The sequence below is a fragment of the Zootoca vivipara genome, chromosome 9, assembly GCF_965207765.1.
Source record: "Zootoca vivipara chromosome 9, rZooViv2.hap1.1, whole genome shotgun sequence".
NCBI lineage: Eukaryota > Metazoa > Chordata > Lepidosauria > Squamata > Lacertidae > Zootoca > Zootoca vivipara.
In genome coordinates, this window is record NC_142592.1 from 22,180,816 (window position 1) to 22,208,317 (window position 27,502).

At 38.8% G+C, this 27,502-nt stretch overlaps 1 protein-coding gene across 7 annotated transcripts in view; it reads left to right on the top strand.

Moving 5' to 3' along the window:
- CNTN1 (contactin 1) overlaps nucleotides 1–26,809 on the top strand; it is a 145,393-nt gene extending 118,584 nt beyond the window's left edge. For all 7 annotated transcript variants that reach the window (XM_088652425.1, XM_088652423.1, XM_088652424.1 and 4 more), the window contains 10 exons: nucleotides 4,765–4,885; nucleotides 6,660–6,818; nucleotides 8,040–8,189; nucleotides 11,174–11,244; nucleotides 14,766–15,000; nucleotides 18,117–18,220; nucleotides 18,988–19,174; nucleotides 20,182–20,294; nucleotides 22,263–22,419; nucleotides 24,377–26,809. In XM_088652425.1, coding sequence (XP_088508551.1) covers nucleotides 4,765–4,885; nucleotides 6,660–6,818; nucleotides 8,040–8,189; nucleotides 11,174–11,244; nucleotides 14,766–15,000; nucleotides 18,117–18,220; nucleotides 18,988–19,174; nucleotides 20,182–20,294; nucleotides 22,263–22,419; nucleotides 24,377–24,456 — 1,377 coding nt within the window. In that variant the 3' untranslated portion in view covers nucleotides 24,457–26,809. The remainder of the gene's footprint in view (nucleotides 1–4,764; nucleotides 4,886–6,659; nucleotides 6,819–8,039; nucleotides 8,190–11,173; nucleotides 11,245–14,765; nucleotides 15,001–18,116; nucleotides 18,221–18,987; nucleotides 19,175–20,181; nucleotides 20,295–22,262; nucleotides 22,420–24,376) is intronic.
- Nucleotides 26,810–27,502: the final 693 nt, after the last annotated feature.

Genomic DNA, 27,502 nt, shown 5'->3' on the forward strand with positions numbered 1-27,502 from the left:
CCAAACGCTTTGCCCGCCCCACAGCCAGCCAGGGACTTTCCCGCCGCCCGCCCCACAGCCAGCCAGGGAGAAGGGAGACGGCACCGGGCGGGCAGTGGGGCAGGCTGGCCAGTGGCCCTGCTTCTAGGGGGGCAATTGCCCCCTCCTGCCCCCCCTGCCTACGCCCATGTGAAGCACTCCCTATCTAGGATTCTTTCTTGTAGATGGTTCTACTTTCCATTAGCATTACAATGCATTGCCTCATGATGTACAGTTCTATCCTCACAGAGTTGAAGGTGGTACGATAAAGACACAGTTTCTTGTATCCCATTCCAAATCCTGTGAATAGTGGCAATAGTGGGGTGTGTGTATCATCTGAACATACCACCTCCAGGTTCCTGTAAAAACAACAACATCCCTACAATCCATATTTAGTTCTGGACAAACACACTACGTAGTTTTAAAGCTGGTTTTCACCAGCTGCCAATTTGTAGTTCCCACCCATAACAATTCTCTCTTTTCAACAACCCTTTCCCCCTAGCTTGGAGTTACAGGCTCTGATCACCAGGTGGCAGCTTTGCATAAGGTTTACTGTTCCCAGTTAGGGATGGGAACAGAAACCACGGGCAGATTATTCTGTTGCATCAAAGTATCAGACAGGAGATTACCACAGAGACAAAAAAGATTAAGCAACTAAGTATCATAACATTAAATATCTGTTGGCTATTTTGTGTCATAACTTTATGATGCCTACCAGATATTTGGCAGACTTTGTTGCGGTTCACAATGATCCCTATATACTGGTAGCTGCAATAATATTAATATTCAAGTAAGGAATATGGGGAATTAATGGGGGGAGGGTTCAAGATAGTTGCACTGATCTATGTATTCACTTCATAAAGTCAACAATGAAACATAAAACTAATTTGCATCCATTAGAAATGCAGGTTGTTTGCGTTATTTAGTCTTTATCGTTTTGAAAGGCAATTGCTGCTAAGTGGCATACTTTCAGTTGTCAAGAAACATTAGTGACTCAGCTGCTAGACTCCCTGCAAATCTGCAAGACATGCCTAAAACATCTATTGTCAGAGATAAGAAAGGAAAACATTAGCTTCTTGTGTGTAAGTTGCAAAATTTTAAAGTAGCAGCTTTGGTAGTTTGTTTTTTAAATGTAGGTCTTTAAAACTTTGACGAGCGTTCTGAGTGCTAAATTGCTTGTATACTTGGAACATATCTGAAAGCTGCCATCAAAATTTCCATTTCATGATTCAGTTCTTCCTGTAGTTTGTAACCCGGCCAAGCTGAGGTTTTCAGTAAAAACATAGCTGGGCATGCTTTTCTATGCTGAGGCTTAAACTTGCTGCTGACCATGCTCATTATTTGCTTTGTAAGCTTTATTCTAGCGAACCAACGCTCCCATGGAGCACTGGAAAGCTTGATTACAAACCGCTAAATGTTTGATTCCATAGAGATTTCATATGCAAACCGGCTCCATCTAGATAGGAAGATTATTGCATGTTTTCTTCCCTCAAATGTGCTGCTGCAGAACTTCAACACAAAATGCATCTACTGCATACTATTTCTATCAGTCAATTCAGTATTCTAGACAAAGTGTAAAGCAAATGTTGAACAATGTACAGCTCAGGGAATTTTTAGTTATATTGCTTCAAACTGGCAGCATGATAAGATGAGTCCCATTTTCCTAATAATTAATAGAATCACAGTGTGTGAAACAGAGATGAACAATATCCATATGGGATGCACTGGGTCTTCCCTATGCTTTATTGGTGCATCCAACTGAAGGCAACATTCATATAATTGTGCCTTGTATAATTCTTTCCAGCATGCATTAAAACAAATCTTTATTGCTGATAAGCTGGCATTAAATATTTGACTAAATAAATAAAACACACCATGTCTGCAATGACACCTCCCCCCTTCCCTCAAAAACATGCTGTAAAATACATCTTTCAGTACAGAAAAAATATTTTTACAGTATTTGCAAATTGGTTGGCTTCCTTCAAGACTAATTAACTAAAACCCTCAAAAGACAACTTTTGGAAGACAACTTGCTCTGGAAGACAACTCCTTTATATTATTTTCTAATTGCTCAGTGAACAAGCATCAGTGAACATTTCTTAGTTCTTACCTTCCTGACTCCCCAATGAATACTGGATTGAATGAAGTGAATGAGCAATCTGGACTGAATTAAGGGAATTAAGACAGTAAAATGTTAACCATTTCAAGATGGTATGATATGAATGTTACTCTCTTGTAACATTTTACCATATATGAAAGTGCTCTAGATATATTGCAAGAGGGTGATTGAGGAGTTTATGGAAATACTTTAAAAGAGGAACACATGTTTAACTCAGTTGATTGATCTCAGTACATTTTCTTAATACGTAAACTGCAAAGTAGATTTATAAAGAATCTTGCCTTCAGTTTACAATGCTGAAATTGGGCTTAGATTTTAATTGCTTGTCATTGGACTCAATTAGGCCTGAGGATATAACTTTTCATTTTAGACAGTGAACTACCCAAATAGAATATGATACTAAATGTAATGATTGATATTTTTTAAATACAACTACAAACGCATTACATAGAAAAACACAGCTCTGCCTAAAACAGAGCATAGAAATCAGTCTAAATTGAAGTAAGTCATGTTCTTGAATTCCCTGCATTGCAGGCCAAGATTGCAGGTTGTATTATTTATTTAAAACATTTATATTCTGCTGTATGTTCAATTATCAATCATTATATTTTTAATTATCAAGCTATACACTGTATAAAATCCATTAACAAGAAAAATCATGCGTGCATGCACACTTCATCAGTGTATCTGATGAAGTGTGCATGCACACGAAAGCTCATACCAAAATAAAAACTTAGTTGGTCTTTAAGGTGCTACTGAAGGAAGAAAAATCAAATGTAGTTTTTAAAAGGCCCTATAAAATTCATATATATAAAGAACAAGAACAAAAATAAACAATAAAGAGCAACAAGCAAGCCTCCCTGAAATGCTTGGTAAAATAAAACAGTTTGGATTAACAAAGCCAACATGACCTGGATATTTGTAGAGAGTGTGTTTCATGGGCTGGATGCCGCCATAGACAAAGCCCTGGTTGGCATCTGCCTTACCTCCCAAAAGCAGGGAAATCTGGTCCAGGCTTCTAACATTAGCTTTAAAACAGGGGTAGCCAACATGGTGCCTTCCACATGTTATGAATTGCAACTCCCATAATCCTTGACTATTGGCCATGCTGGTTGGAACTAACGGAAGTTGTAGTCCAAAATACCTAGAGGGCACCATGTTTGTGACCTCTGTCTTAGAGAATAGGGAGGGTGTTTGTTCGGATGCCTCTGACCAGGTTATTTAGATGTTTATAAGTAAAGGCAGCACTCTGAACTTCAAATAGAAACAAGTGAACAAAATATAGCCATTAAATGCTTAGCAAATAAATTGCACTGGTTTACTGAGAGTTTATTATTATCATCACCCTTGGGGTTTCTACATACATGTTTTTATCAAATTGGAACACTTCTATTGATCTATGCTACGTGGATGTACTGGTAGTATAAGAGTATTACTTTTCCTCCACCACAACCATACTGTAGGCTGTAAAAGATGGTTGCTCAGACTCTGCCCAAGTCGCACATCACTTACGTTCTAGAGGCTGTTCTTGCAGCTTTAGTCCCAGAGATCTGTCTTGACTATAATCAGTAGAAAGGACACATAGGAGTGCTTGTGTCAAACATACAAGTTATGACCTCAGCGAGCACAGTTTGACTGGGGTTTTGAAGGATTTTTTCAAAAGGAATCACTGCAAAATGTGGGAAGAACTAAATTTAAGATTGGGTACATAAGAAATTTAGAGAACCGAAACTGACACCTCCTTCCATTCCACGGTTTACAAATTTTCAAACATTGAATTCTGAAAAATAGGAGACCTATAAAGAAAGGGGACTATAAGCAAGTCATTTTTTTAAAAAAAACATGAAATGAAATTATGTTCTGAACATCAGAACCTACATTAGACAGTGTAACGGTCACCCGAGTTAGAAAGGGTTAACAGTGGATGACAGATAGAACCCAAGGGGGTGGGCTTAGGTTGGCTATATAAACCCACCCCTGGGAGGAGTTGGGAGTTGAACTGGGTGGGAGCAGACAGTTGAGTGGAGTTAGGATAGAGCTTGGGTTAGAGTCTGAGGAGAGGCATTGGTGGTTTATGTTCAGAAAGGATAGTGTGTTGGAAAGCATAATTTAGTGGACTTTAGAGGTATTAGGCCGGTAATATATTTAGAGGTAATAGGCCGGTATAGAAATAGAACTGGTTGGTGGCAGTGGAGTACTAAAAGTCGTTTGTCAGGTATCAACGGACCGTAAAAACGTCTGGGGGTCCTGCATTAGTCTAGGTGTCTACGACAGACAGTAAAATCTGTTTTCGAAATCTTTCATGCATGTTTTAAAATACAGCTCAGTCAGCAGAGCATGAGGCTCTTAATCTCAGGGTTGTGGGTTTGAGACCCTTGTTGGACAAAAGATTCCTGCATTGCAGAGGGTTGGTCTGGATGGCCCTCATGGTCACTTCCAACTCTACAATTCTATGATGCATATATTTATGGTTTTTTCCAGTGCTGCATACAAGTCTGTGGCAGGTGATGTAATCATTTTTTGTATTTCTTTTCAGTATGTGGGCACTGATTGCACAAAATTTTAGGTCAGTAAACATATGAGTTCAGTGGAGGATTACTGACTTCTGTCATTCCTCTCTTCCATAGATAAAAAACAACGGTGAACTTATAGTAAAAAATGCCCAACTACGGCATGCTGGAAGATACACATGTGTTGCTCAGTCAATTGTTGATAATGCTACAGCTTCAGCTGATCTTGTTGTGAGAGGTAATTTTGTGTTTAAATATAAAATTTATGGGCCAGAGTCAACTACTTGCACTGATGAAACTGTCACTATAGTGTGACATGGATTTCCACCCTATTTCAGAAAGAATTATTATTAAAATAGTGACTGCCAAAAGGGGAAAGCTGTCTTCTCCCTCAGAATGGCCTCTAGAACAAATCCACACCAGGGCACAACTTTATTTGGGGCATTACAGGGATTGAAATGTGTACTGACAACATAGAGGAACCAGAGGAGCTCACTGGTGAGAAACCCCATTCTTGAAATTCAAGCCTATCTTTCAAAACATACAAGAGCGAATACAGTCATACCTCAGTTTAAGTACGCCTCAGTTTGAGTATTTTCAGTTTACGTCCTCTGTGGACCTGTCTGGAACAGATTAATCCACTTTCCATTACTTTCAATGGGAAAGTTCGCTTCAGGTTAAGTACGCTTCAGCTTAAGTACTCCACGGACCATCTGAAATGGATTAATCCACTTTCCATTACTTTCCGTGGGAAAGTTCGCTTCAGGTTAAGTACGCTTCAGGTTAAGTACAGACTTCCGGAACCAATTGTGTTTGTAAACCGAGGTAACCACTGTAAAGGTTTTACACCCCTGTTTCACCTGGGCAATCTTCATTCAATTTGAGCCCTACAGCTTCATTTGGGGATGAGTGAGATCTCCTAAAAGCATAAGAAAAAAAACTGTTGGATCAGGTCAGTCTAGTCAAGCATCCTGTTTGGATCTCACAGCAGGTCAACCAGATGCTTATTGGAAACCTGGAAACAGGATCTGAGTAGAACAGCACTCTCCCCAGTAGTGATACCAAAAAATGGCTAGTAGCCATTGAAAGCCTCAGCCTTCGTGAATTTGCCTAAGCTATCCAGGTTGGTGGCCTTCGCTCCATTTTGTGGGAGCACATTCCATAGTTAAGCTGTGCACTGTGTAAAGTACATTCTTTTGTCTGTCTTAAATCTTCCAGCGTTCAACTGCATTGGCTGGCCCCAAGTCTAGTGTTATGACATAGGGAGAAAAATTGTTCTTTCTCCACTTAATCCACCATCTTACACACTAATATATATATATCTGTCACTTGCTCTTTTTCTAAAATGAAGAGCCCAAATGGACTTGGTGTTTCCTGCTAGGCAGGGGGTTGGACTGGATGGCCCTTGTGGTCTCTTCCAACTCTATGATTCTATGACTTTCTTCATAGGGGTGCTGCTCCTTATGAATCCAAATTTCCCCTGGATTCATAAGGAAATGAGCAAATTTCTTTCTGGAAAAAATCAGGTACAGTAGTTTTCTTTCTTGAGCCCATCCAAGGGTGCTTAGGAAATGAAAGGGCCTTCTCCCTCTTTAATTATCCTGATTCAAATTGTGCAGTGGTTCCAGCCAAGAAGTCATCAGGGAGGAAGAACATTTTTCTGTGTCCTTCCTCTTCCCTTTCCTGTAAGTCTGATATACTGCAGAGTCCATCAGGGGTCCCAGAGTTGTGCTACTCACCTATTTAAGAGCTCTGGGAGTTCATAATTAGACCAGGCTCAGATCAAGTCCCACAACATCCCTAATTTTATTAATTAGGCTTATTGTATTAGTTACTGGGTCTTTAGATGTGCAACAACCCCTGAATTTCTGTACAAAACTCTCAGTGGAACATTTATTGCAAAGCTTGAAGAGGATGCAATTCATTTCTTTAAAAACTTTTATTTTTTTGATACCTATCTATTCAATATTAGATTAGGTCATGCCATTATCTTTCATGAAAATGTTTTTCAGGACCTCCAGGCCCCCCAGGAGGACTCAAAGTGGAAGATATTAGAAACACATCTGTAGTTCTTACTTGGAGCCGTGGGACAGACAATCATAGTCCTATTTCAAATTACACTATCCAGTCAAGGAATTTTCTTTCTGAGTACTGGAAGGATGCCAAAACAGGTAAGAGTAATATTAGGAAGATAACCCTATACCTACCAGGCCGATTGTAGGTACACATTACTGAAAAAAATACAGAAGCTGTTTAATAGTTGGCGTGAAAGAGAGAAAAACCAATTGTGCAGTTAAAGTAGTGCTGTAACACACTTGCCTGCATCACTTTCACAGTCTTGGTCTCTAGGTTTTAAATTGTGCACCATTTTGTGCATTAATATATATGCATTCTGGTGTTTAGCAAAGGCAGGGAGTTCAGCAACAGAATGATGTGGAATTTTACCTTCTGTTCAGAATGCAATCTCCCTATTTCCCCTCAGAAATCAGTTCTGACCTGATACAGCAAAATTAGAGGAACCTTTAATAAGTCACGTCTCAACCATCAAGTCAATGTTGTTGCTCTGCATCTTGCCAGGCAGTATCTTTTGAAACTATATCTAACTCAGGAAAAAAAAGTGGTGTGGGCAATACTTAAAATGGTCTGTCTGTCTGTCTGTCTGTCTGTCTGTCTGTCTGTCTATCTGTCTGTCTCTGTTCTGTCTCTTGCTCTTCTGTCCTAAAGGTATTGTTATAAAAAATGATATAGTGTGTTTTACGGTAGAATGCCTCAGTGTCATGGACTCCTGTCAATGTGATATTAGGGTAGGGGTCAGAAACCTTTTGATGTCCTTGGGCATATTTGCAAACCAGTGAGAGTGTTTTGGGCAATGGTAATTGCAGTGTTTTGTATTGATAGGGCCGTCACATTTGCACACACTAACCCCAACTTAATGTATGGGAAATGTAACAAATTCCAACATATCTCAGTGGAATATGTCAAGAGGCCCCTGATTTGATTTGATTTGATGTTCATTTTTATCATGTTGGTGCACTTGATGTTATTGAAATAATTTTAGTGTCCATGTTAATTGGAAAAACAGAGCTGTAGCTGAATGATTCAAGTGGTTCCTTTTCTATTTTTCTTGTGTGTGTTTTGGAAAGTAGAATAGAAATGATGTTTGCATAAAAATGCCTCAGTGGTCTCTAAAATACGGCAGGCTATACCATTGGGATGGTACCATCTCAGGGATCTTGCCCAACTGCATTTGTTTTCTAGGCTGGTGGCTCTTCATAAATAATTGGATTGACAAAAGAGGCTGTCCATGTGGCAACTGAAATGCGAACATCACAACCTTGGCTGCTATTGTTTGCTTTTTCTGTGTATTAAATAATCTTTCTCTTTTCATTTAGACCCTCCAGTTGTTGATGGAAATGTGGAGTCAGCCAAGGTGATTGATTTAATCCCATGGATGGAATATGAATTTCGGATAATGGCCACTAATATTTTAGGGAAAGGAGACCCTAGTATGCCATCACAGAAAATCCGAACAGAGGGATCTTGTACGTATGCACTAATGCCATCTCTGATTCAATTACCAGTTTGAAATCCAGAATAGTATGGTAGTATAAAATACTTAATAGGTAACTATCACATTTGGTGCAAAAATGAGCATGAACACATTTTCTTCGGATTCAAGTAAACTGTTCTTTTTTTTTGCATTCTGCATCATGTTTTGCAGTTTCTGTGTGGTGTGGAATAAGCACTCACTTTGAATGAGGTTACCCAAAGGAGTCCAATGTATAAAGACCATTGCAGTCACATACATTTCCAGACTAGGCCCACTTGAATTCCACCATGTGGTGACTGCAGAACTCAGTGCATGTTAGGGGGAAAATGGTTGTCTAAATCACCACTTACTCATACCAAAACAGCATATTTATTTCTTTTCTTTTTTACAGCACTTAATTTTATGTAGATGATGCTTAATTTAAAAACACAGGATATTTTAGAAGAAGAGAAATATTTGTGCTTATATTCAGTGAATGTTCACATAATTATGAAGTTTTTGAAGGTGGAGAAGAAGCTGTTCTAATAGTAGCCCCAGCAGGCCACATCCTCAAGATTTTCATATGAACACCAAGCCACTGTTTCCTTTAGCTCTGCAATTTTCCATTTGTTTCCCTTAAGTTTTCAAGAGGCACTCAATGCTTACCTTTTCTGGAACAATTTTGGGCACTATCCTATCATATAGCAATAGGGATTGCTGTGTGCATACACTGGCTGAGTCAGTAAGTGTTACTACGGTAGCAATGCACCTGCCCATCCTCGACCTTGCCACCACCTCATCCCTTCCACTAAGTAGCAGTAAGGAGTACCTATTGAAATGGGAAAAAATTAAACTGCTTTTAGCATTTGCCTGAACATCACTTGGTTTTTCCACATTTGATGGCTGACAGTGTAATGTCCTGTAAGGTATGATATGCATATAAACACATAATTCACTACCACACAATGTGATGATGGACACCAAATTGGATTTCTTTAAAAGAGAATGCAACATTATGGAGAATAAAACTATCCATGACCACCCATTTGTGCAGGGGTTGCGTTCCAGGTCATTGCACGAATCAGTGATGCGTAATAGCCCGCCCCACCCCATTATGTGCCTGCTTTGTTACACCCCTGTTACGCCCCCTTCAGGGACTGAAAACAGTGTTTGTGTGCCTTGGTCACACAAAGAATGACTGTTCCCTGTACTATGACCTCCAGTTTTTGAAGCACTATGTTTTTGAATTCCAGCTGCTAGGAAAAACAAACGAGGAGAGTGGTTTTGTCCTTGGTCCTGCTTGCAGACTTGCCCGTGCTCATCTGGTTAGCCACTATGAGAACGGGATGCTGGACTGGATGGATTTTTGGCCTGATCCAGCAGGGTTCTTATGTTCTCATCCATTATTTGTAATGATCATTTACATATGCAAGCCATCATATGCATGCTTGGCTGAACCAACTCCTAGAGTTGTGATATGCTGAACAGCTAGACATTTGTACTCTAATCTGCACAGAGTACTAATACCCTGAGCATATTAGCTTTACAAATGCAGGTGTCTCAGTTTTGGCAAATGGATGTCATAGATGAGGTGCATTATTCTAAGCAGCTCTTCAGATGGCTTTTAATCTCCCCCTTTTATATTCATAATGCAACATAATGCAGCTGTTGTTGTGTGTTGGTGCATATGCCTTGGCTTGGCAGTGTAACAATATAGGGGGGGTAAACTAACCAAATTCTCCATTATGATCATAAGAAAACATGCCAAAGTGTTTTTGCATGTTGTACTAGATAATGCTGGTTTACAAATGAGTGAAAGCTCTCAAAGCAGTATCAAAGGCATGACCTTATCCTCCATAGCACACGTTCTGCTTTGTCTAAATGCTTAATGTTAGATCTCAGTTCACAGTTGTGCATATTCTTTGGCCTTCAACACACATATTATTTAACTGTGTCTTCTACATGAAGAATTAGCTCTGTCCTTATTGTTGAAGATAATACATGCTGCTTTGACTGTATGCAGGAGATAACAGCATTTCTCTGGGAAATCATATGTCACTGCAGAAATGCACAGAAAAGCCTGCATGTCATTCTTCAGCAAATTAGTAGTAGATTATCCTTTTGTGTTGGCCTTTCAGCCCAGATATTGGGTCATTGTCTTGAATGAATGCATATCAGGAGTATAAATGTGAAGCATTTGTACTGCTAAAGAGCCACAACTGGCAGTACCCTGTTGAAACTGGCACTGTTTTAAGGATGAAGGAAGCATTAGCTAGGAAAGCCAACTGAAAGAGGAAAGTAAACCTCAATGAAAAAGTATTTCCAACTAAAACAAAATCTAAACAAATAAACAGGGCTAGTGGAGCTGACACTTCCTTTTTTAGCAGTTGTTTTTAATAAAAGAGCTTAGGTCTAAAATATAGTGTATAAACTTGGAAGATGAATTGATTCCCAAAGAAGTATTTCTTATAGTTTGGAAAATGGCAGAAAGGCGGAAATATGACAAGTGAGGGAATTAAGTAAAATAATAGAGAAATTGCACCAGTCCTTGTTAGCCCTTCAGTTTAAGTATTATAAGTGCAATTATTAATATTCTTTAACACTCTGAGTTGTGCAGAGTTTTATTACCATAAGCTACTTGTGGATGTAAATTTTAAGTATGTGCTTAAAGTACATGAGTACAAACTCTTGAGGTGAGAGCAATAAATCTTCTGAATGTCTAATTAACACTCCCCCTCCCACCCCAAAATTGAATTATACGTTCAAGGAAAACTGTACACTATAGCAAAACCTAGATTCAGTCATGTTTCTTCTGGAAACAGAGTTTGCTTTTCATTTGGCAAGTCCTGAGACTTTCTCAGCAATTATAGGTTAGCATTACTATAATTGTGTGGGCCTTATGGACTCAATGGCATTCTTAATGAGAGGGGGAATTAAATGATGGTTTATTTTATTTTATGAAAGCAGAGAAAACATTTCCCTTTTTCTGTTATTTAGCTCCAAACGTGGCTCCTTCTGAAGTTGGAGGAGGGGGTGGCAGCAATCGAGAGCTGACAATAACTTGGGTGGTAGGTATAATAATGAAATTATGCTTAATCTTCACACTGTTATAAAAGGACTGTTCGTGTTGAACCAAGGGCGGTAGTGTTAAGATTACAAGTGGATGCCATGTCAATTTTGGTTATAGTCTTGGTGATTTTGTGTACATTTTTAAAGATTTTGTGTACATTTTTAAAGGGTTAAACTCATTTAATCTTTTCTGGGAACTCACCTTAAAGGTTATAAAGCAGGTATCCCCAAACTGCGGCCCTCCAGATGTTTTGGCCTACAACTCCCATGATCCCTAGCTAACAGGACCAGTGGTCAGGGATGATGGGAATTGTAGCCCAAAACATCTGGAGGGCCGAAGTTTGGGGATGCCTGTTATAAAGCATAAAATGGATTAAGATTAGTAATGGTGCCAATATTTGAAACGTATATATCAGGGATGTCCAACCAGTAGATCGCAACCTACTGATAGATTCCCAGCTGATCCTGGCTAGATCGCGGGATCCTTATCATGTACAAAAAGTTACGGGGGGGGGAGCTTTAAAACTCTGTGCAATCCTCCCCCGAAAAAGCTCAACAACTCTGTGCAATCCACCCACCCCACACACGCTTCTCCTCCCTCCAATGACAATGGGTAGATCATTGCCAGTTTTTTTATATACTGGGAGCAGATCACAGTCTCTTGAAAGTTGGACGTGCCTGTATGATTTATCTAGCTCCTAATGCACAGTTGTATTTTGAACAAGGGCATAATTTACCCAGAGTTCTTCTCCAGCTCAGAATGTCCAGGGAGGGTTCTACCCCTACACATTCAGCAAGGCCGGGTGATCAAAGCCAGGTGATCAGCAAGGGCAGGTGCATGCCCTGGTAAGAACATGCACTTGTTTGCACCGCACTGACCTCACTGCTGCCTCCTTTCTGTCCTGGTATGAGCAGCAAGGCAAATATAGATAAGGCAGAGATATTACTCTTGTTCATCTTTAACAACCATTCTGTATTCACTTCGTGCAGTAATTTAAAAATTGCAAAAATATTACTTTTACGGATGTCTGCTTTTCATTTGGGGGGGAAAGTTGTCTATTAAAAACTAAGTTCAAAAAACTTTAAAGTATCTTAAAAGTATTGACAAATGTTCACTCCTAAGACCATGAAACCTTTGGGAGGTGGGGGGGGGGGGGGAATGACACATCTTGTGTTGCATGTAAATGTCCATATCCCTAGCCAAGTTGGCACTGCAAATTTGGATAATTTCCAGCTGTGACTAACTTTTTTTTTTAATTATAGCTGGGGTGGGGTGGGGTTGTGACTAATGCAAGATCAGAGAGTACCAAAACAAGATCACTTTGTTCTTTCACATAGGCCCAAATAGATTTATATCCCAATTGCTTCTCTCAGCTAATGGAAGGCTTTCCCCATCTGTACTGGAATGGGAGGCTCATTTAAACTGGGAAAATGGGTGGGTAGGATTTCCTTCTCAGTAATTCCTTTAGCATGTATGTAAATGTAACATTGCAAATGTATCTTATTTTTAATGTCAGCCTGGCTCAGGGCAAATAGATAGGTTTGTATAAGGTCATGGCATGTTTCTCTAAAAGTTTGCATACTTTGCATTTAACGGTCCAATAATTTCATAAGTTACGGCATATGAACAAAATGTATGGCAGGTTGGCACACCTAGATAATTTGTTGTGATTCATAAAGCCTGAAAAGGCGAGGTGTTTAGGAGCTAGAGCAGTAGGAATATAAACTTCCTTCCATTCTACTGCCCCTTCTTAATGCAGATTCAAAGTTATTATCTCATTCCTCCTTTCAAGGACCTGGATCTTAACATTAAGAACCTGGATCTTAACATTAGTACACATTTTCAGACTTGCCACCACCTCTTCTATGGTTACAAAGGATGGATTTCCTCCTCCTCTACATTTATTAGTGTGCTGGGATTTTAGGGATTATGTTTGGCTTACTTTGTTTTTATTACTGACTTTAAGTCTCCTTGAATCTTTCTGGAGACTCTCTCTGTGTGTGCTGTGCATGTCAGCAGAAATCCATTTATCCCTTTGAATTGCAGGCATGGCAGAATTGTAGAGATGCCTTGTCTTGTAATGAGGGATTTCTATTAAAAATTATATTAACTTACAGATTAATTGAAGAAGGAAAGCCAGCAGGAGTTGAGGAGGGTCTGGTTTGGAACAAAATATCCCCTCTGTGATGAAGATTGTGAAATTGAGGAAAATTTAGATAGGGGTGGTGGAGAACAAGGCATTGTGAGCACAGTGTATAAGTTAGCACTTCAGAGAGGCTGAAATACACATGCCAAAGACACTTGAAGAGACAGACCCTAACGTTAGAAGCCTCCAAGCCCAAGATAGGTGAACTGGAGTACTTGGACAGCCTTGTTATAGTAGGCACAATTGAAACCTGGTGGAACAGAGAGAACCAGTGGGACATGGTTATACCTGGCTAGAAACTCTATAGAAAAGACTGATGAAGATGTACTGGAGGCAAAGACAGTGCTGAGCCCAGCAAGCTAGAAATCTCAAAGGGGGAAAACTCCTCCACTGAATCACTGTGAGTGGTGATACCCAATCCCCAAGAGTAATTTAGCACTGAGGATGCATTGTGCTGTCACCTTCCTGATCAAAATGCTTAGGAAGATCTTGAGATGAAGAATGAGATCAAGGAGGCATCCAAAATAGGATATGTAGTAATGGGTGACTTCAACTACCCTAATGCAGACTTGGCTACATATGTGTTCCAGTCATGACAAAGAGGTAGCATTTATTGATACCCTAAATGGTTATAGCTTAGAACACTTGGCACTGAAACACACAAGAAGGGCAGCGATCCTGGACCTAATCTTGAGAGGCACCCAGACCTCTGAGTTAAGGCTGGCCCCAATTCCTATCAGTTTTAAGGGCCCACTGAAGACCATATTTTCCCTCAAATGTTTAGTGGGTGTTACTAATGTTTCAGAACCTGGTTGAGTGGGGAAAAAGATATATTTATGGTAAAATTGTATTATATATTTTGTCTTAAATTTTTATGAACTCCACTCTGATAGTACTGTTGCAATGAAGGGTGGGTAAAAAAAAAGCCAATTTAAAATAAAAAAACAACACATAAAATAAAGCACACAGGGCTCTGGCAACCAGCTCTGAATATGACTTCTTTAGCACAATATGGACAAGTGGAAGAAAGTACTTTTTGGTTTCCTCCTCCTGAAATAATCTGATTTCTCTCATGCTCTGAACTGTTTGAGGGTAGCTGAAACCTTTTACTGGAACCCTCCTGTTAGGACTGGGGATCATAGAATCATGGAGTTGGAAGAGACCACTAGGGCCATCCAGTCCAACCCCCTGCCAAGCAGGAAACACCATCAAAGCATTCCTGAGATATGGCTGTCAAGCCTCTGCTTAAAGATCTCCAAAGAAGGAGACTCCACCACACTCCTTGGCAACAAATTCCACTGATAGCATTTTGCTCGTGAGTTCTCCTTTGTCCAAAAAATAATTCTCAATCTTTTGTCTTTTTTTATATATAGCCTTTACCACGAGAATATCACTTTGGTAATAATTTTGGATACGTAGTAGCCTTCAAGCCCTTTGATCAAGTTGTGTGGAAAAAAGTTATAGTTTCTCAGCCTGAAACTGGTCGATATGTCCATAAAGATGAATCAATGATCCCTGCATCAAAATATCAAGTGAAAGTGAAAGCATTTAATAACAAAGGAGAAGGACCATTTAGCCTCACTGCTATCATTTATTCAGCAGATGATGGTAAGTAGAAATAATCGAGTAGGGAGAGCAGGGAACTGAGTTGGTATAAATACATTGGCAGTCAAGACCATTCATTCAGTCAAGACCATTCATTGCCATCTCTTAAGAGATCATGGTTCCTTTTTCATGCCAGAAACTTCGTAAATTCAAGTAGATGACTCATTTTGGATAATTAACTGGCAACAGGTAATTTGTTTGTTTGTTTGTTTGTTTAGCTCTAAGCCAATTTGGATATATCTAAGTAAAGCATTGCTTTAGGTAAAAATTCATTCAAACATTTCTATTAATACATTTTTTTCACAAGTTTATCACAACAATGACTTACCTGAAATTTATGGCATCAAAATGCTTTTAAAATCACATTTTCTTAACCTTTCAACCCATAATAAGCCTCATTCTAATTTATATAATGAAAAATTGCTATTCTGCTTTCAGAAAACTTAAGGGTTGGATCCAGACATCATCATCCTTAGAGTTCAGTTTACTTCAGTTTAGTCCCGTTGATTGCATTGCATCTTCTATCTATGACAAAGTGCATATCCAACCAAAAGTGTATATAATTCTACACGTGTGATTGTCCCTGGAAAGCTAAGAAACTAGAAGAACATAACATAAAAATAGCACTGCTGGATCAGATCAAAGGCTTATCTATTTCAGGATAGAAGATTAAAAGGTTTAGTCGATTAAAAGCCCTACATTATTAATATTTGAAGAGCCGCTCTTTTGGAATCTGCAACTGCGCTAGAAATATAAGTGAGCTTCCTTTGATGAATTTCCGGTACAAATTTTACAGACAGTTAATATGAATTCCACAAAGGCCTCAGCAGAGAGAGATAAAGGGTGACTTCACTTTGTGTTTTATTTTATTTATTTAAAAGAATTTATGAACTCTAAGCAGTATAGACTATGTACGATAAAGAAACAATATCCATTAAAACAAAAAATGCAGCCTAAAAACAAAAAATAAATAAAAGCATAAAATGACACATGGAATTGGAGGAATTGTACACTGAAATCAACATCCAATCTTTTATATGTATACTTGCAGGATATTTTAGAAAGATGGGAACTAAAAGTTATGCCCTGCCCCCACCACTAGATGAAGGTTCCTAGGATTATAGACGACATGTAGTCATCTGAAAAGGGTACTTCAAGTTCTGAGAGTTCCAAGAATGACTTTGTGGAATTCTCATTAACTTTTTGTAAAAATTGTACTCATAAATTTTTTGTGTTCTTCTGATAATCTGTGTCTTCAAGAGAAGATCCTGAAGAAAGAAAGCATGCTTCAAAAGCTTCAGATCATCAGGCCACCAGTCATTGACTGTAATCACCATGTGAAAAACCATTTTTCTGGCCGACTGTCTTAGTTTTTAGTAATGGGGGCCATGCCTTTGCAACTGTGGATAATTTATTAAAATTATGAAATTGGTTTAGTAGCTGTCACTCACTGAATGCTATTTTTTTAAATAAATAAATAAATAACGTTCCGTACAGGATGGTTAGGTTTTATTCGATGCCCTTCAACAGATATGTAACTGTTTTTTCCTGAACACTGACTGTTTTGATGTATAGTTGACTGTGTGCCCAGTTAGAAGATTAAATATATGAAAGGTTTCCTGAGCTTAGGCAGCAGCACCTTATCTGTTGCAACTTGTTGCTAAGAATCCTCAAAACAGAAGTGATCTGTGCTTGAAAAATTAAATCTTTCGTGGACAGTAGACTGCCCTATGTGTCTTCTTTTCACAAATCTGACTGCTTATATAAATTAATCTTGATTTTTTCCTACACTTAAATAAATATACAATATAATGTTTATTACTGAAACATTCAGCATCATACTTTCAAAACTATAGGTCTGTATTTATTCTGTCCGCAAAGCAATGTGATAGAGGATATGTCCAGTGTTCGTGTGCAAGGCATATGCGGCCAGAAAGACAGCCTGGAAGTTTTATGTTCAGATACCTTTGCGTCTGTGAAGGAAGGATGTATTCTAAGCACTATGCCTCAGCTGCTATATGCTGAAAGTACCACGACATCCTACAATCTTATCTGCATTAATGAAGAACTTCTGTAAAGTTTATGTGTTGTTTGTGCATTTGTTTGTGTTTGTTTTTCAATTCAGTGATTCGCAAAAAATTAGTTAGCTGCCTTTTGAAAAAACAAACAAACCCAGGACAGATCATTTAAGTACTGTAAAAACAAATAAAAAAACAACATTGAAAACACTGCCAGAATTACAAAAGCCTATGCAAAACTATGCCAGGAGCTGCTTAACAGCAGCAGCAGCAACAACAACAACATATATACTTCTGTATTTTGTAATGCTTGGAGAGTGCTGATTCCATTGGGGAGGCACCATCAATATACGTTAGGGGTGGCTAACCTTTGATATTTTTCCTGGTAGTGAGAATTTATCCCTGTTGGTATTAGGTGGCCACAGTGGGTGGGTTGTGTGTAAAATCAATATGTAAAATCCACAATCCACAAGGGTAATCATGAGGTTGTTGGTGGCAACCATCTTTCTAATTTTGCACTATGCCGTGGCAGCAACTTCGTATTATGACAACAGCCTGATCCCCTCCCCCTCCTTCCTTTTCCTTCTGTGATGGAACCCCTATTTGGGGACTTCCCTGACTTTTTTTTCTGGCCCACATAGGACCAGTCTGGATAGTTGGCCTTGGTGGAGATTTTACGTTTTCTCCCCCCAAACAGTTTTGATTCTGGGCTTCCACTGAAATGAGGTTGCATTTAAGTTGTATTTTAATCAATTGTTTTTATACCTGATGTTAGCCGCTCTGAGCCCGGTCTTGGCCGGTGAGGGCGGGGTATAAATAAAATTTATTATTTTTTATTATTATTAACTGCCTCCCCCAATAGCAGCTGCTTTGTGATTCAGGCACCCAGCACTCGATCAAAATTCAAAATTTGTCCACTGGTCCCAAACAAGTTGGCAATCCCAGGTTTATCACACTGCTGCCTTTGATAACAGTACATTAATGGAGTTTCCTTCTAAATCAGTTGGTATTTAGAGCTGCCAAAGTAGCTACAAGTTCATTGTAAATCAAGAATATCTCACTTGTAACATTTGAAGTGAATTGTATTACTCATTTTTCTAGCTCCTGTTGAAAGACCTAGAAATGTGAAAGTAAGAGTCAGATCATCTACAGAAGCCTCTGTTTCTTGGCAGCATATTCTTAGTCCAGCTATTACAGGGTATGAGGTGAGCTAAAAATATTTATTATTAATTAAAGTATATAAAATGAACCATCTCTATAATTCTATGTTTTGCCATACTGGAAGCCATTTTGTATTATGTCACACATAGAATAGCAGCTATTTTGCAACTGCACTCTCTCAAAATAAAAAATGTCTTCACTGGTCCAAAAAGAGTTGGCAACTCTTGGTTGAATGCATTGTGGACTTTGAAAACATTGGGCCATTGCTTATTGGTGTCCTGTTGCTGTTCTCTGTTACCATTTTGAAGGGGAGGTTTCTCCTGTTTCCAGTCTGAACTAGGAGGACTAGTTTAGAATACCTCTTCATAATGCAGTCAGCTTACAAGCTGGGCTTTCCTCCTCTGCATGGTAGTAGTAATTAACAACAACAAAAAACAGCTTTTGAATTTAAAAAGGAGATAGCAAGTTTAATTGCTGAAATGAGTCTACTGTCTCATCCCTCTGCTCTTTTCATTTCCTATTTCCTGTATAGGTTTAACTATATCTCGCTCTGCTATCCAGTTTCTAATTCTTGTTCGAAAGTCTTGTGCTAAATAAAGTTTGCCACTGCACATGTTTCCAAATGCAGAGCACACTGCCAGAACTGAACCAGTGTCTTCTGTTGCAAAATTTGACCTGGAATCGGAGAGCTCTTCTGTTTGCAGACCTTATGTATCATTGCTTTAGGAACAAGTGACAGTCAAATGGTTGTTTGAACTGTTGTTTGAAATTCATTCTTGTTCTCTGATAAACACATGTCTCATGTTTATAGATCCGCTACTGGCCCAGCCGTGGAAGAGAAATAGAAGCAAATAAAGTACAAGTGAGCAGTCAGAATTTTTCAGTGAGGTTGGAAAACCTGAAGCCTGACACACATTACTACGCAGATGTGGCAGCTTTCAACTTCGCAGGTGTTGGACCTCCCAGTAGCCGTTTGGGTTTCATTACAGAAAAAGCACGTAAGTAAAGTGGTTCATTTGCTGAATTCCTACTTTCTGTTACCCAGACAAAGAGGCCTGGATCAATGCTGTAACATGACAGAAGCACAGGTGGTTTGGAACCCAGCAGATTCTTTGCCAGCCTAGCTCCACCCCAAAAGATATCAGGGATTTCTGGCTTTCTTTGGGGGGTTTCCATTGGCTACTGTCAGTGGTGATACCCCCAGTATTAGCTTCTGTCAGCTATTCAGCCACATTGGAACACTCTCACCAGCAGGACTTCCAATGGAGGTACAGGGGTTGCTAAAGGCAAGAAATACTGCTTTTAGAAGTGGAAATAGGATGCTGTACAGCTCAGCCAGAGCGGATTTAAAGAGAGGTATCCGGGTGGCCAAAGAGGCGTATAGACAGCGGCTGGGGGATCACCTATGGAGTAATAACACCAGGCAGGTGTGGCAAGGTGTACAGGAATTGACGGGGGGAAATCCAAAGATTCCTTGGTGGACGAGGGAGGGGCATCCACCTTAGAACAAATCTACACCACCAGGTGCCATAGAAAAGCACTAGCAGGTCACCATTTCTTTGAGCTCCTGCCATCGGGACGGAGATATAGAACAATGCAGGCAAGAACGAGCCGTCTCAGGAACAGTTTCTTCTCTAGAGCGATTTTGGCCTTAAATGGAAAGTCTGGACTTTGAAGTCATCTCATTTTACTTGTTATTTTGTATTATATTTACTGTTTTTAATTAGGTTTTGTAATTTTGGATTATGCAGAATGCTTTATCTGCGTGGATGTAGCAACCAAGTAATTTCGTTGTTCCCGCAAGGGGACAATGACAATAAAGATATCTTATCTTACCTGCATGGCTGAGTGAAGGCACACCTCGACCTCATCCAAACCCATTCCAGAACAGGGGATCAGGGAGTTGGGTTGCCCTGTAACTTTCTCATGGTGTGTGTGTGACGGGATGGTGGTGGGGATATCTTCCTGTACGCACCAGAAATAAAGGTCATATAATATTTTTCAGCTCCAAGGCAGCGACCAAGAATTATCAGTTCTGTAAGGTCTGGTTCAAAGTACATCATAACATGGGACCATGTCAAGTCACAGTCCAATGAATCTACTGTGAAAGGATATAAAGTAAGTTCTGTATTGAGATGCTTTGCCTACATTGTGTAATTTAGCAAATATGGTTTATCACTTCACTTGTCTATTAACTGACTTACAATCAGATTCAACACCTTCAAGGAGCGACAACAGAATGTATAAACAGCTAACCTTGGTTAGTCTAATATGAATACTTCAGTAAAACTCCTTTAACTGACTTCAATATTTCCTTGCTAGTTATGCTGTCTTCATACTCTTAGAAACTGTTATCTGAGCATGAGTCTTGGCATGATATGAAAACAAGCTACATAATTCAGAAGTACATATCTCTCTACCCCACAGTTCTTCTCATTCAAACAGGTGTGCAAGTCAACCATGGCCAAAAATACACCCCTGTATTATGATTTGTGCGCTCATTACCAAGGCAGGCATAGAAACCGTGCTGCCTTCTCTCTTTTTTTCAGTGACTAAAAGGGGTGTCTTCTGGACATCAATGTAGGTGCTGGTGACTTGGGATATCTTAGGATACCTGCTTTCCCAGATAAAAGCAAGAATCAGGAACCACAGTCCATGAAGCATAGAAAAAGAGGTGATCCATGGAGGATATGGAGAACCAGTCCTGATTTCTTCTCAGTTATTGCTCAGATGAGGCAGGTGTGGAAGTGGCTCTCCAGCTTCTGGAAACTGTCTCGTGTCACTACCCCCAGTGCTTAATACTTACTACTTACTTACCCATAATGAAGGCAGTAAAAAGGAAGCCAAAGATTGGTTGTCCTGCTAGAACATCGCTTTTCACTCTGTGTTGAGTGGACCTAGTAATAATCTCTGATTCCCATAAATCTCAACCCATTTCCATCTGTATTGACCTCCAGAATACAAGTAACAAAAAACATTTAAGCACACATTCCTGTAGTGGGGGGGGGGGATTGCCAGTACCCTCTCACCAGGTGCCCAATATGTGTTCCATTTTTGTTCTTTTTTTTTAAAAAAAATTGCTTTGAATATACCTTAAAGGTATATATCTTGACTGAAAATCATGCTGGTTTATGAAAGCATTCATAATTATTTATCTCACATTTCTTCATAATATGTTATTAATTTTGGACTGGTTGGACTAGCTAAAGTTGAATTTCTTATTTAAACCTCCGTGGTGCAGAGAAGGCTTTTCAAACCATTCCCCTTGTGTCATGTACGTTTTCCCATCAAAGGCAAATAGCAGCTTCAGGAGTAGGATTTGAAAACCATGACACAGCTGGGGAAATATTAAGAAGATCCTGATTCTGCACTGGAGCTCTGACCCAAAACTCTCCAACTCATACAACAAACATGGTCTCTCACACATGTGCTTGCATCTGCTGTTCTTAAAAACCATGCAGAAAGCCTATCATAGATCTCCTGACATTACATCTAGTTTGCCCTGAAAATGTAAAGGTAAAGGTACCCCTGACTGTTAGGTCCAGACTCTAGTCATGGACTACTCTGGGGTTGCGGCACTCATCTCGCTTTACTGGCCAAGGGAGCCGACATTTGTCCACAGACAGTTTTTCCGGGTCATGTGGCCAGCATGACTAAGCCGCTTCTGGTGAAACCAGAGCAGTGCACGGAAATGCCGTTTACCTTCCCACTGGAGCGGTACCTATTTATCTACTTGCACTTTGACGTGCTTTCGAACTGCTAGGTGGGCAGGAGCTGGGACCGAACAACGGGTGCTCACCCTGTCACGGGGATTCGAACCGCCAACCTTCTGATCGGCAAGCCCTAGGCTCTGTGGTTTAGACCACAGCACCACCTGCATCCTAAAAGCCCATAATAGTTAAAACTGGGGATCAGGTCAATTACTTTACATGTTTCAGCATTTAATTTTTCTACGGTTGAATGGGGGGGATGTTCATTTTGTAGTTATTTCTTTAATGCTTTTTCTAGAATAAGATACAGCTTGCCTTTTTGTTATTTGATTTATTCTCTGGAGTTACATCCTGTACCATATTTTGTCCCTGAAAGGTGCTGTATAGACCAGATGGCCAGTTTAATGGCACACTGTTTAGCACTGGCAAACATTATATAGAAGTTCCAGCCCCTGTTAAAGGTCAATATGTTGTTGAAGTTCGGGTGCACAGTGAAGGGGGAGATGGAGAAGTAGCTCAAGTAAAAATTCCAGGTATGTAGATTTTAAAATACACCTGAATTACATTTCAAAATTATTATTTTTCTGCGAGCTGCATGCCATTCTAGTACAATTGTTCCAGAACAAATACTAACAACAATTCATCAGTATGCAGAAATAGGTTCTATTGGAATCAAGTTCGGATCTTGTTTTTCAGATTTTTTACTTTCACCCTTTTCCCCATTAAGTAGTAGAATAACATATAAAGGAATGGAAGTGAACTATTATCAAGGCTGGGAAACTGCACATAGCCTCTACTCAGTCCCTTTAATACTTAAAAATAGGATTATGTCCAGTAAATAAATAACTAAACAAGATTGCTCTTGACTCAGCTTTCCTGTGGCACAGGCTGTACTCTCTATATAAGTTGGAATATGCCCCTTGGTTTTCTTTAATCATTACAGTCTCCTACAGCGAGCTTGTGATCAAGTCAGGTTCCCTTTCGCTTAATCCTATGGTTTTGGGTTCTTTCTAACTCTGCTACTCAATGCACATGGAAAGAAAACCCAGCACAGACCCTCCTGCTTGCAGGTTAGTTCTGCATGCACTCAGGGGCCCCTTAACAAATTACTGTACAGTGGTAAAGGTGAAGGGACCCCTGACCATTAGGTCCAGTCGTGACCACCTCTGGGGTTGTGGCGCTCATCTTGCATTATTGGCCGAGGGAGCCAGCATACAGCTTCCAGGTCATGTGGCCAGCATGACAAAGCTGCTTCTGGCAAACCAGAGCAGCACACAGAAACGCCGTTTACCTTCCTGCTGTAGCGGTACCTATTTATCTACTTGCACTTTGACGTGCTTTCAACCTGCTAGATTGGCAGGAGCTGGGACTGAGCAACAGGAGCTCACCCCATTGCAGGGATTTGAACCACCGACCTTCTGATTGGCAAGCCCTAGGCTCTGTGGTTTAACCCACAGTGCTACCCTGGTGGGGGAGCCCAATTCTCACTGTAAAGGCAATGTGCAGGAAGAGGCGGCTTATATCTTCACTCTCTGCACTGAGACTTGACTGGATACACAGATCCAACATATGCCTAGGACCCTTAGGGGGAAAGCTCCTACTGGCAGCAATATTGGCTGCCTGTTATGTATTTAAGCAATGTCTAGCCCTATGCATGTGTTACTCACATGTAGTACAATGGCATGTGAAATCAGAAGTGTGGGTGTGGTTTTGGTCCACCTCAATGCTGTCTCTGCTTCTTTCAACAACCACAGTTTAAAAACTCATTTGGATATTTATCCATAGGTTAAAATAGCTATTTTTTTCTTATCATTTAATTCATTTTCATTACTTCCACTCATTTTTTTTATTTCCTGTTGCCTTCCAACTACTACTCCCCTGCCTAGAACTTCCTTTCCATCTAATTGCCCTTAAAATTTCAGGTACTGTATTCAACTTCTCCCCAAAAGAATTGAAGTTGCCAAACTTCAGAGAGAGAGAGACAGAGAGAGAGACAGAGAGAGAGATCTATATTATTGGCAACCAACAGTGTAATCCTATACTATGGGTTGCGATATTTCAAAAAGTAAAAACCAGGACACCCCAAAAGTTGTTGAGCTTGCGTCACCTTTTGGAAACTTCCCCTGGACATCAATTCCGCCATGTGTATCAGATTGCCACCTAAATAATGTACATGTCATCTAATTGCAATGTAATCTAAATGTAATCTAAAGTGGCTCTAAATTAGTTCAGAATGAACAAAAAAATAGGACAGTTCTGGCATTCATACATGACATTGATTTCTTCATTACTGTAGTAATTTATGAACAAATTGGTCCCATTCATTTTATTTTTACATTTGCTATTAAATCAATCCACACCTTTACTTTGGATCACAACCTTGATTGGTTCAGAAAATATTTGTCAAGCATTTTGATGAACATCACATTTTGTTTTGCATATAACATAATGGCTATCCCTTAATGAAAGCCAAATCTGTTTCATTTACAGGAATTGCTGCTGGAATATCGCCCAGTTGTCTTGGTTTATTGCTGTCTGCAGTTGGCATCCTTGCCTACCTGGAATTCTGAATGTAGCTGGATTTAACATGTCCTCAACTGAGTTCAAAGGACCTTCCAACCTGAGAGGATTTCAATTCTTTTTATTATTATTTTTCCTGTGGCACTATCCTAAGCCAAATAAATTACACTTTCAAGAAAATTATCCTCCTGACTTAATCATGGATTTCAGGAAAGAAAAAAAGAGACTGAGGCAGGAACTCCTTCATCAAGCAACTCAACTTTTGAAAGTTTGAGGAATGATTTTTAACTTGTTCCAGTTATGCCTTATAAAACACTTGTGCTGATCCGCGGCAGTTGCATGATTCGGTCCAATGGGGCAAGTTACAGTGTTAAAATCCAATAACATAGGCTGTACAGTAAAAGTAAAATCACCACACATAGGTGCTTTAACTTTAATAACAAATCGTGAAAACATAATAGAGATTGAAATGTTGATTGTATGTGGTATATGTAGGAGTATCTACGTCTGTCCGTACTATCCTATCTGTTTTGTGTACTGCATATTTTTGAATGGCCCCTATCAATTATGACTTTTCAGGTTTTTAGAGATACAGTCAAAGCAAAAACATTGCACTCATTTTTTAAACGCTTTTCTTCTTGAAGTGACTGAATGTGGGCGAAGAACACTGAAATCCAAGTTCAATAGCGATGAATCTTATTTTAGATGGATTTGGAGTTCGTATGAGTATTAACAGTAAAGGATATTCCCGCACCTTAACTTTAAAATGATATTTAAACTCAACATGGTCTTTTAGAAATAATGCTAGTCAAGCCAAGTGTGATTTTCTGCAGTCATATAGAGGTTTATTTTGCTGTAAGTAATATTAATAGTTATATGAGCAAATTTACTTCTAATATTTCATTGTATCCAAATGTTACTGTCACAATTTGAATAATTCCAAATTCTGTCATGAATTTCAGAATTTAAATTCCAACATTATATACAGTCTAATTATTTTTTACTAGCCAGTATAATGGCATGACGGAAATTTGAAAAGCAATTCCACAGTTGGATCAATATTAAAATAGTTAAAAGTATTTAAAATGATCTTTAAAAGCTCGAATCATTTACAATAATAACAAATCAGATATGCAGTGAAAAGACAAAGTAGCAAATAACAAAAGTTATCCTATTTATTTTTTTGTGACACACATATTGCCTTACTTTAGGGAAGGCCAACCATTAGGAGAATGATTTGCATTTTCCAATAAATTAATATTGTTCTACTTCCTAGAGATGTAAATAAGAGTTGTAAAGGTCTAACATGATTTTCCCTATTAAATGATCCCACGAGATAGAAAGATGTTATTAAAATTCAGATAGTTCTCAACTGTTCTGTCTGCTTTGAATATTAGTTATGTTTTCAAAACCGGGACTTCCGTAAGAGGTATAGAATGTCTTTGTTCTGACTGTTTCTATGCTGTATTTAAAGCTGTTAAAAAGAAATGCCTATTTCTTTCAGAATTCATGGTGTGCTGGGAATTTGGTGTGAATGTGGGTGGGCTAGGGTAGGGACACACCATCCACTGCATACTGATTCAGCTGGCTCAAGTAATAGTGCAATGTCTGAGGCTTCAAGAATTATAAGCTTTGACCATATTTTATTAGCACAGCCTTGCTAGCTGCTTTAGAGATAGACTTTAACTTTTTAGGACTGGTACTGTAGATGCCCATGTTAATACTATTTAAATGAAGCAAGAATAGACTCCCCACCCACCCTGTCTTTAATTTGTATGATTTTTGTACTGTAAATTTACATTTTAAAAGCCTAGACCCTTCATGAAATATATATATATATATATCAATAATACTGTTTGAGTTTAATTTTGACTCTTTGTTACAACTTGAAACTTTTTTTAAAAAAGAAAACAGGTGAAAATGACAATTTGTCTATAGGCGAATTTCAAAAGCTACACAAGCGCTGCTGAGTTTCATAAATTATGTAATTGTTTTAAGGAAACTAAGATGACTTCATACAAACTAATACCTTGAAAGCCTTCTGTGATACGTTTTAATTTGGTTCTGTTTTTATGCAGTGTGTGACTCATATTTTTGTAACCTACAAACACAATTATTATTATTTTTTCCTTTGCCAAACTGCATGATTTGCCTTTTCGTTTCTAACGTGATGTAAGGAACAAAACCAGATCACTTTTGCACGAAAATCAAAGCACACTTTACTTAATTTAATCCGGAACACAGGTGAGCTAAATTTCATCATCTCAGATTTACATTGTTCAACATAATTGTACGAATTTAATGCAGACATTAAGTTCCCAGCAGTTGTCAGCACAGCTAACTATATACTGTATCATCTGCTTTTCAATGCAAGGTTCTTAATTAAAGTTTATATAGATAGACACATTGGCTGTTTCTTTGTATTTCAGGCAATACTAATTGATATTAGTATTATTTGATACTGGTGATTTTTGGATTTTTTAGAAGTTACTTTTTATCATTTTCTTTCCTATTGAGTAGACCAGGACCATGCTCTGTCCATTTTATGGTTGAAAAATAAATTATAATTAAATAGATGTATTAATGGTACTCCATATGTAACAATTGTCACTTGACTTTTCCAGACGGTTATATAGATTTGTTTATGAAAGAAAATCGGAGGAACCTAATCCACAGAAAGAAGTTTAGTCCTTCAGAAGTTTGTTTTTTGTCATCATTGGATCTATGGATTAGTTGACACCTCTTTTAGTCTAATTAAAGGTCTAACAGATTACTCTTAGAAATATCACCACTTCAAATTTATTGGCATTTTTTTAAAAAAATGTACATTTATTGAATACTGCTCCATCAACATAAAGATCCACGTGGAAATATTGAAATGTTGCATTATGGCTTCAACAATATTACTGAGTGAAAAGAAAGACAATGATGAGAAATCATATAATGATATGCCCAATGACCAAATATATATAAAAAAATATTCACGCTATAGTGTCAGTCTCCTTTGTATCGCTTTTTAACTGGGCTTGAGCTATAAATGGTTATCCTCAGACCCATGCATCTGGTCTTCTGCCATTTTCCAGTGATTGCTCTAAA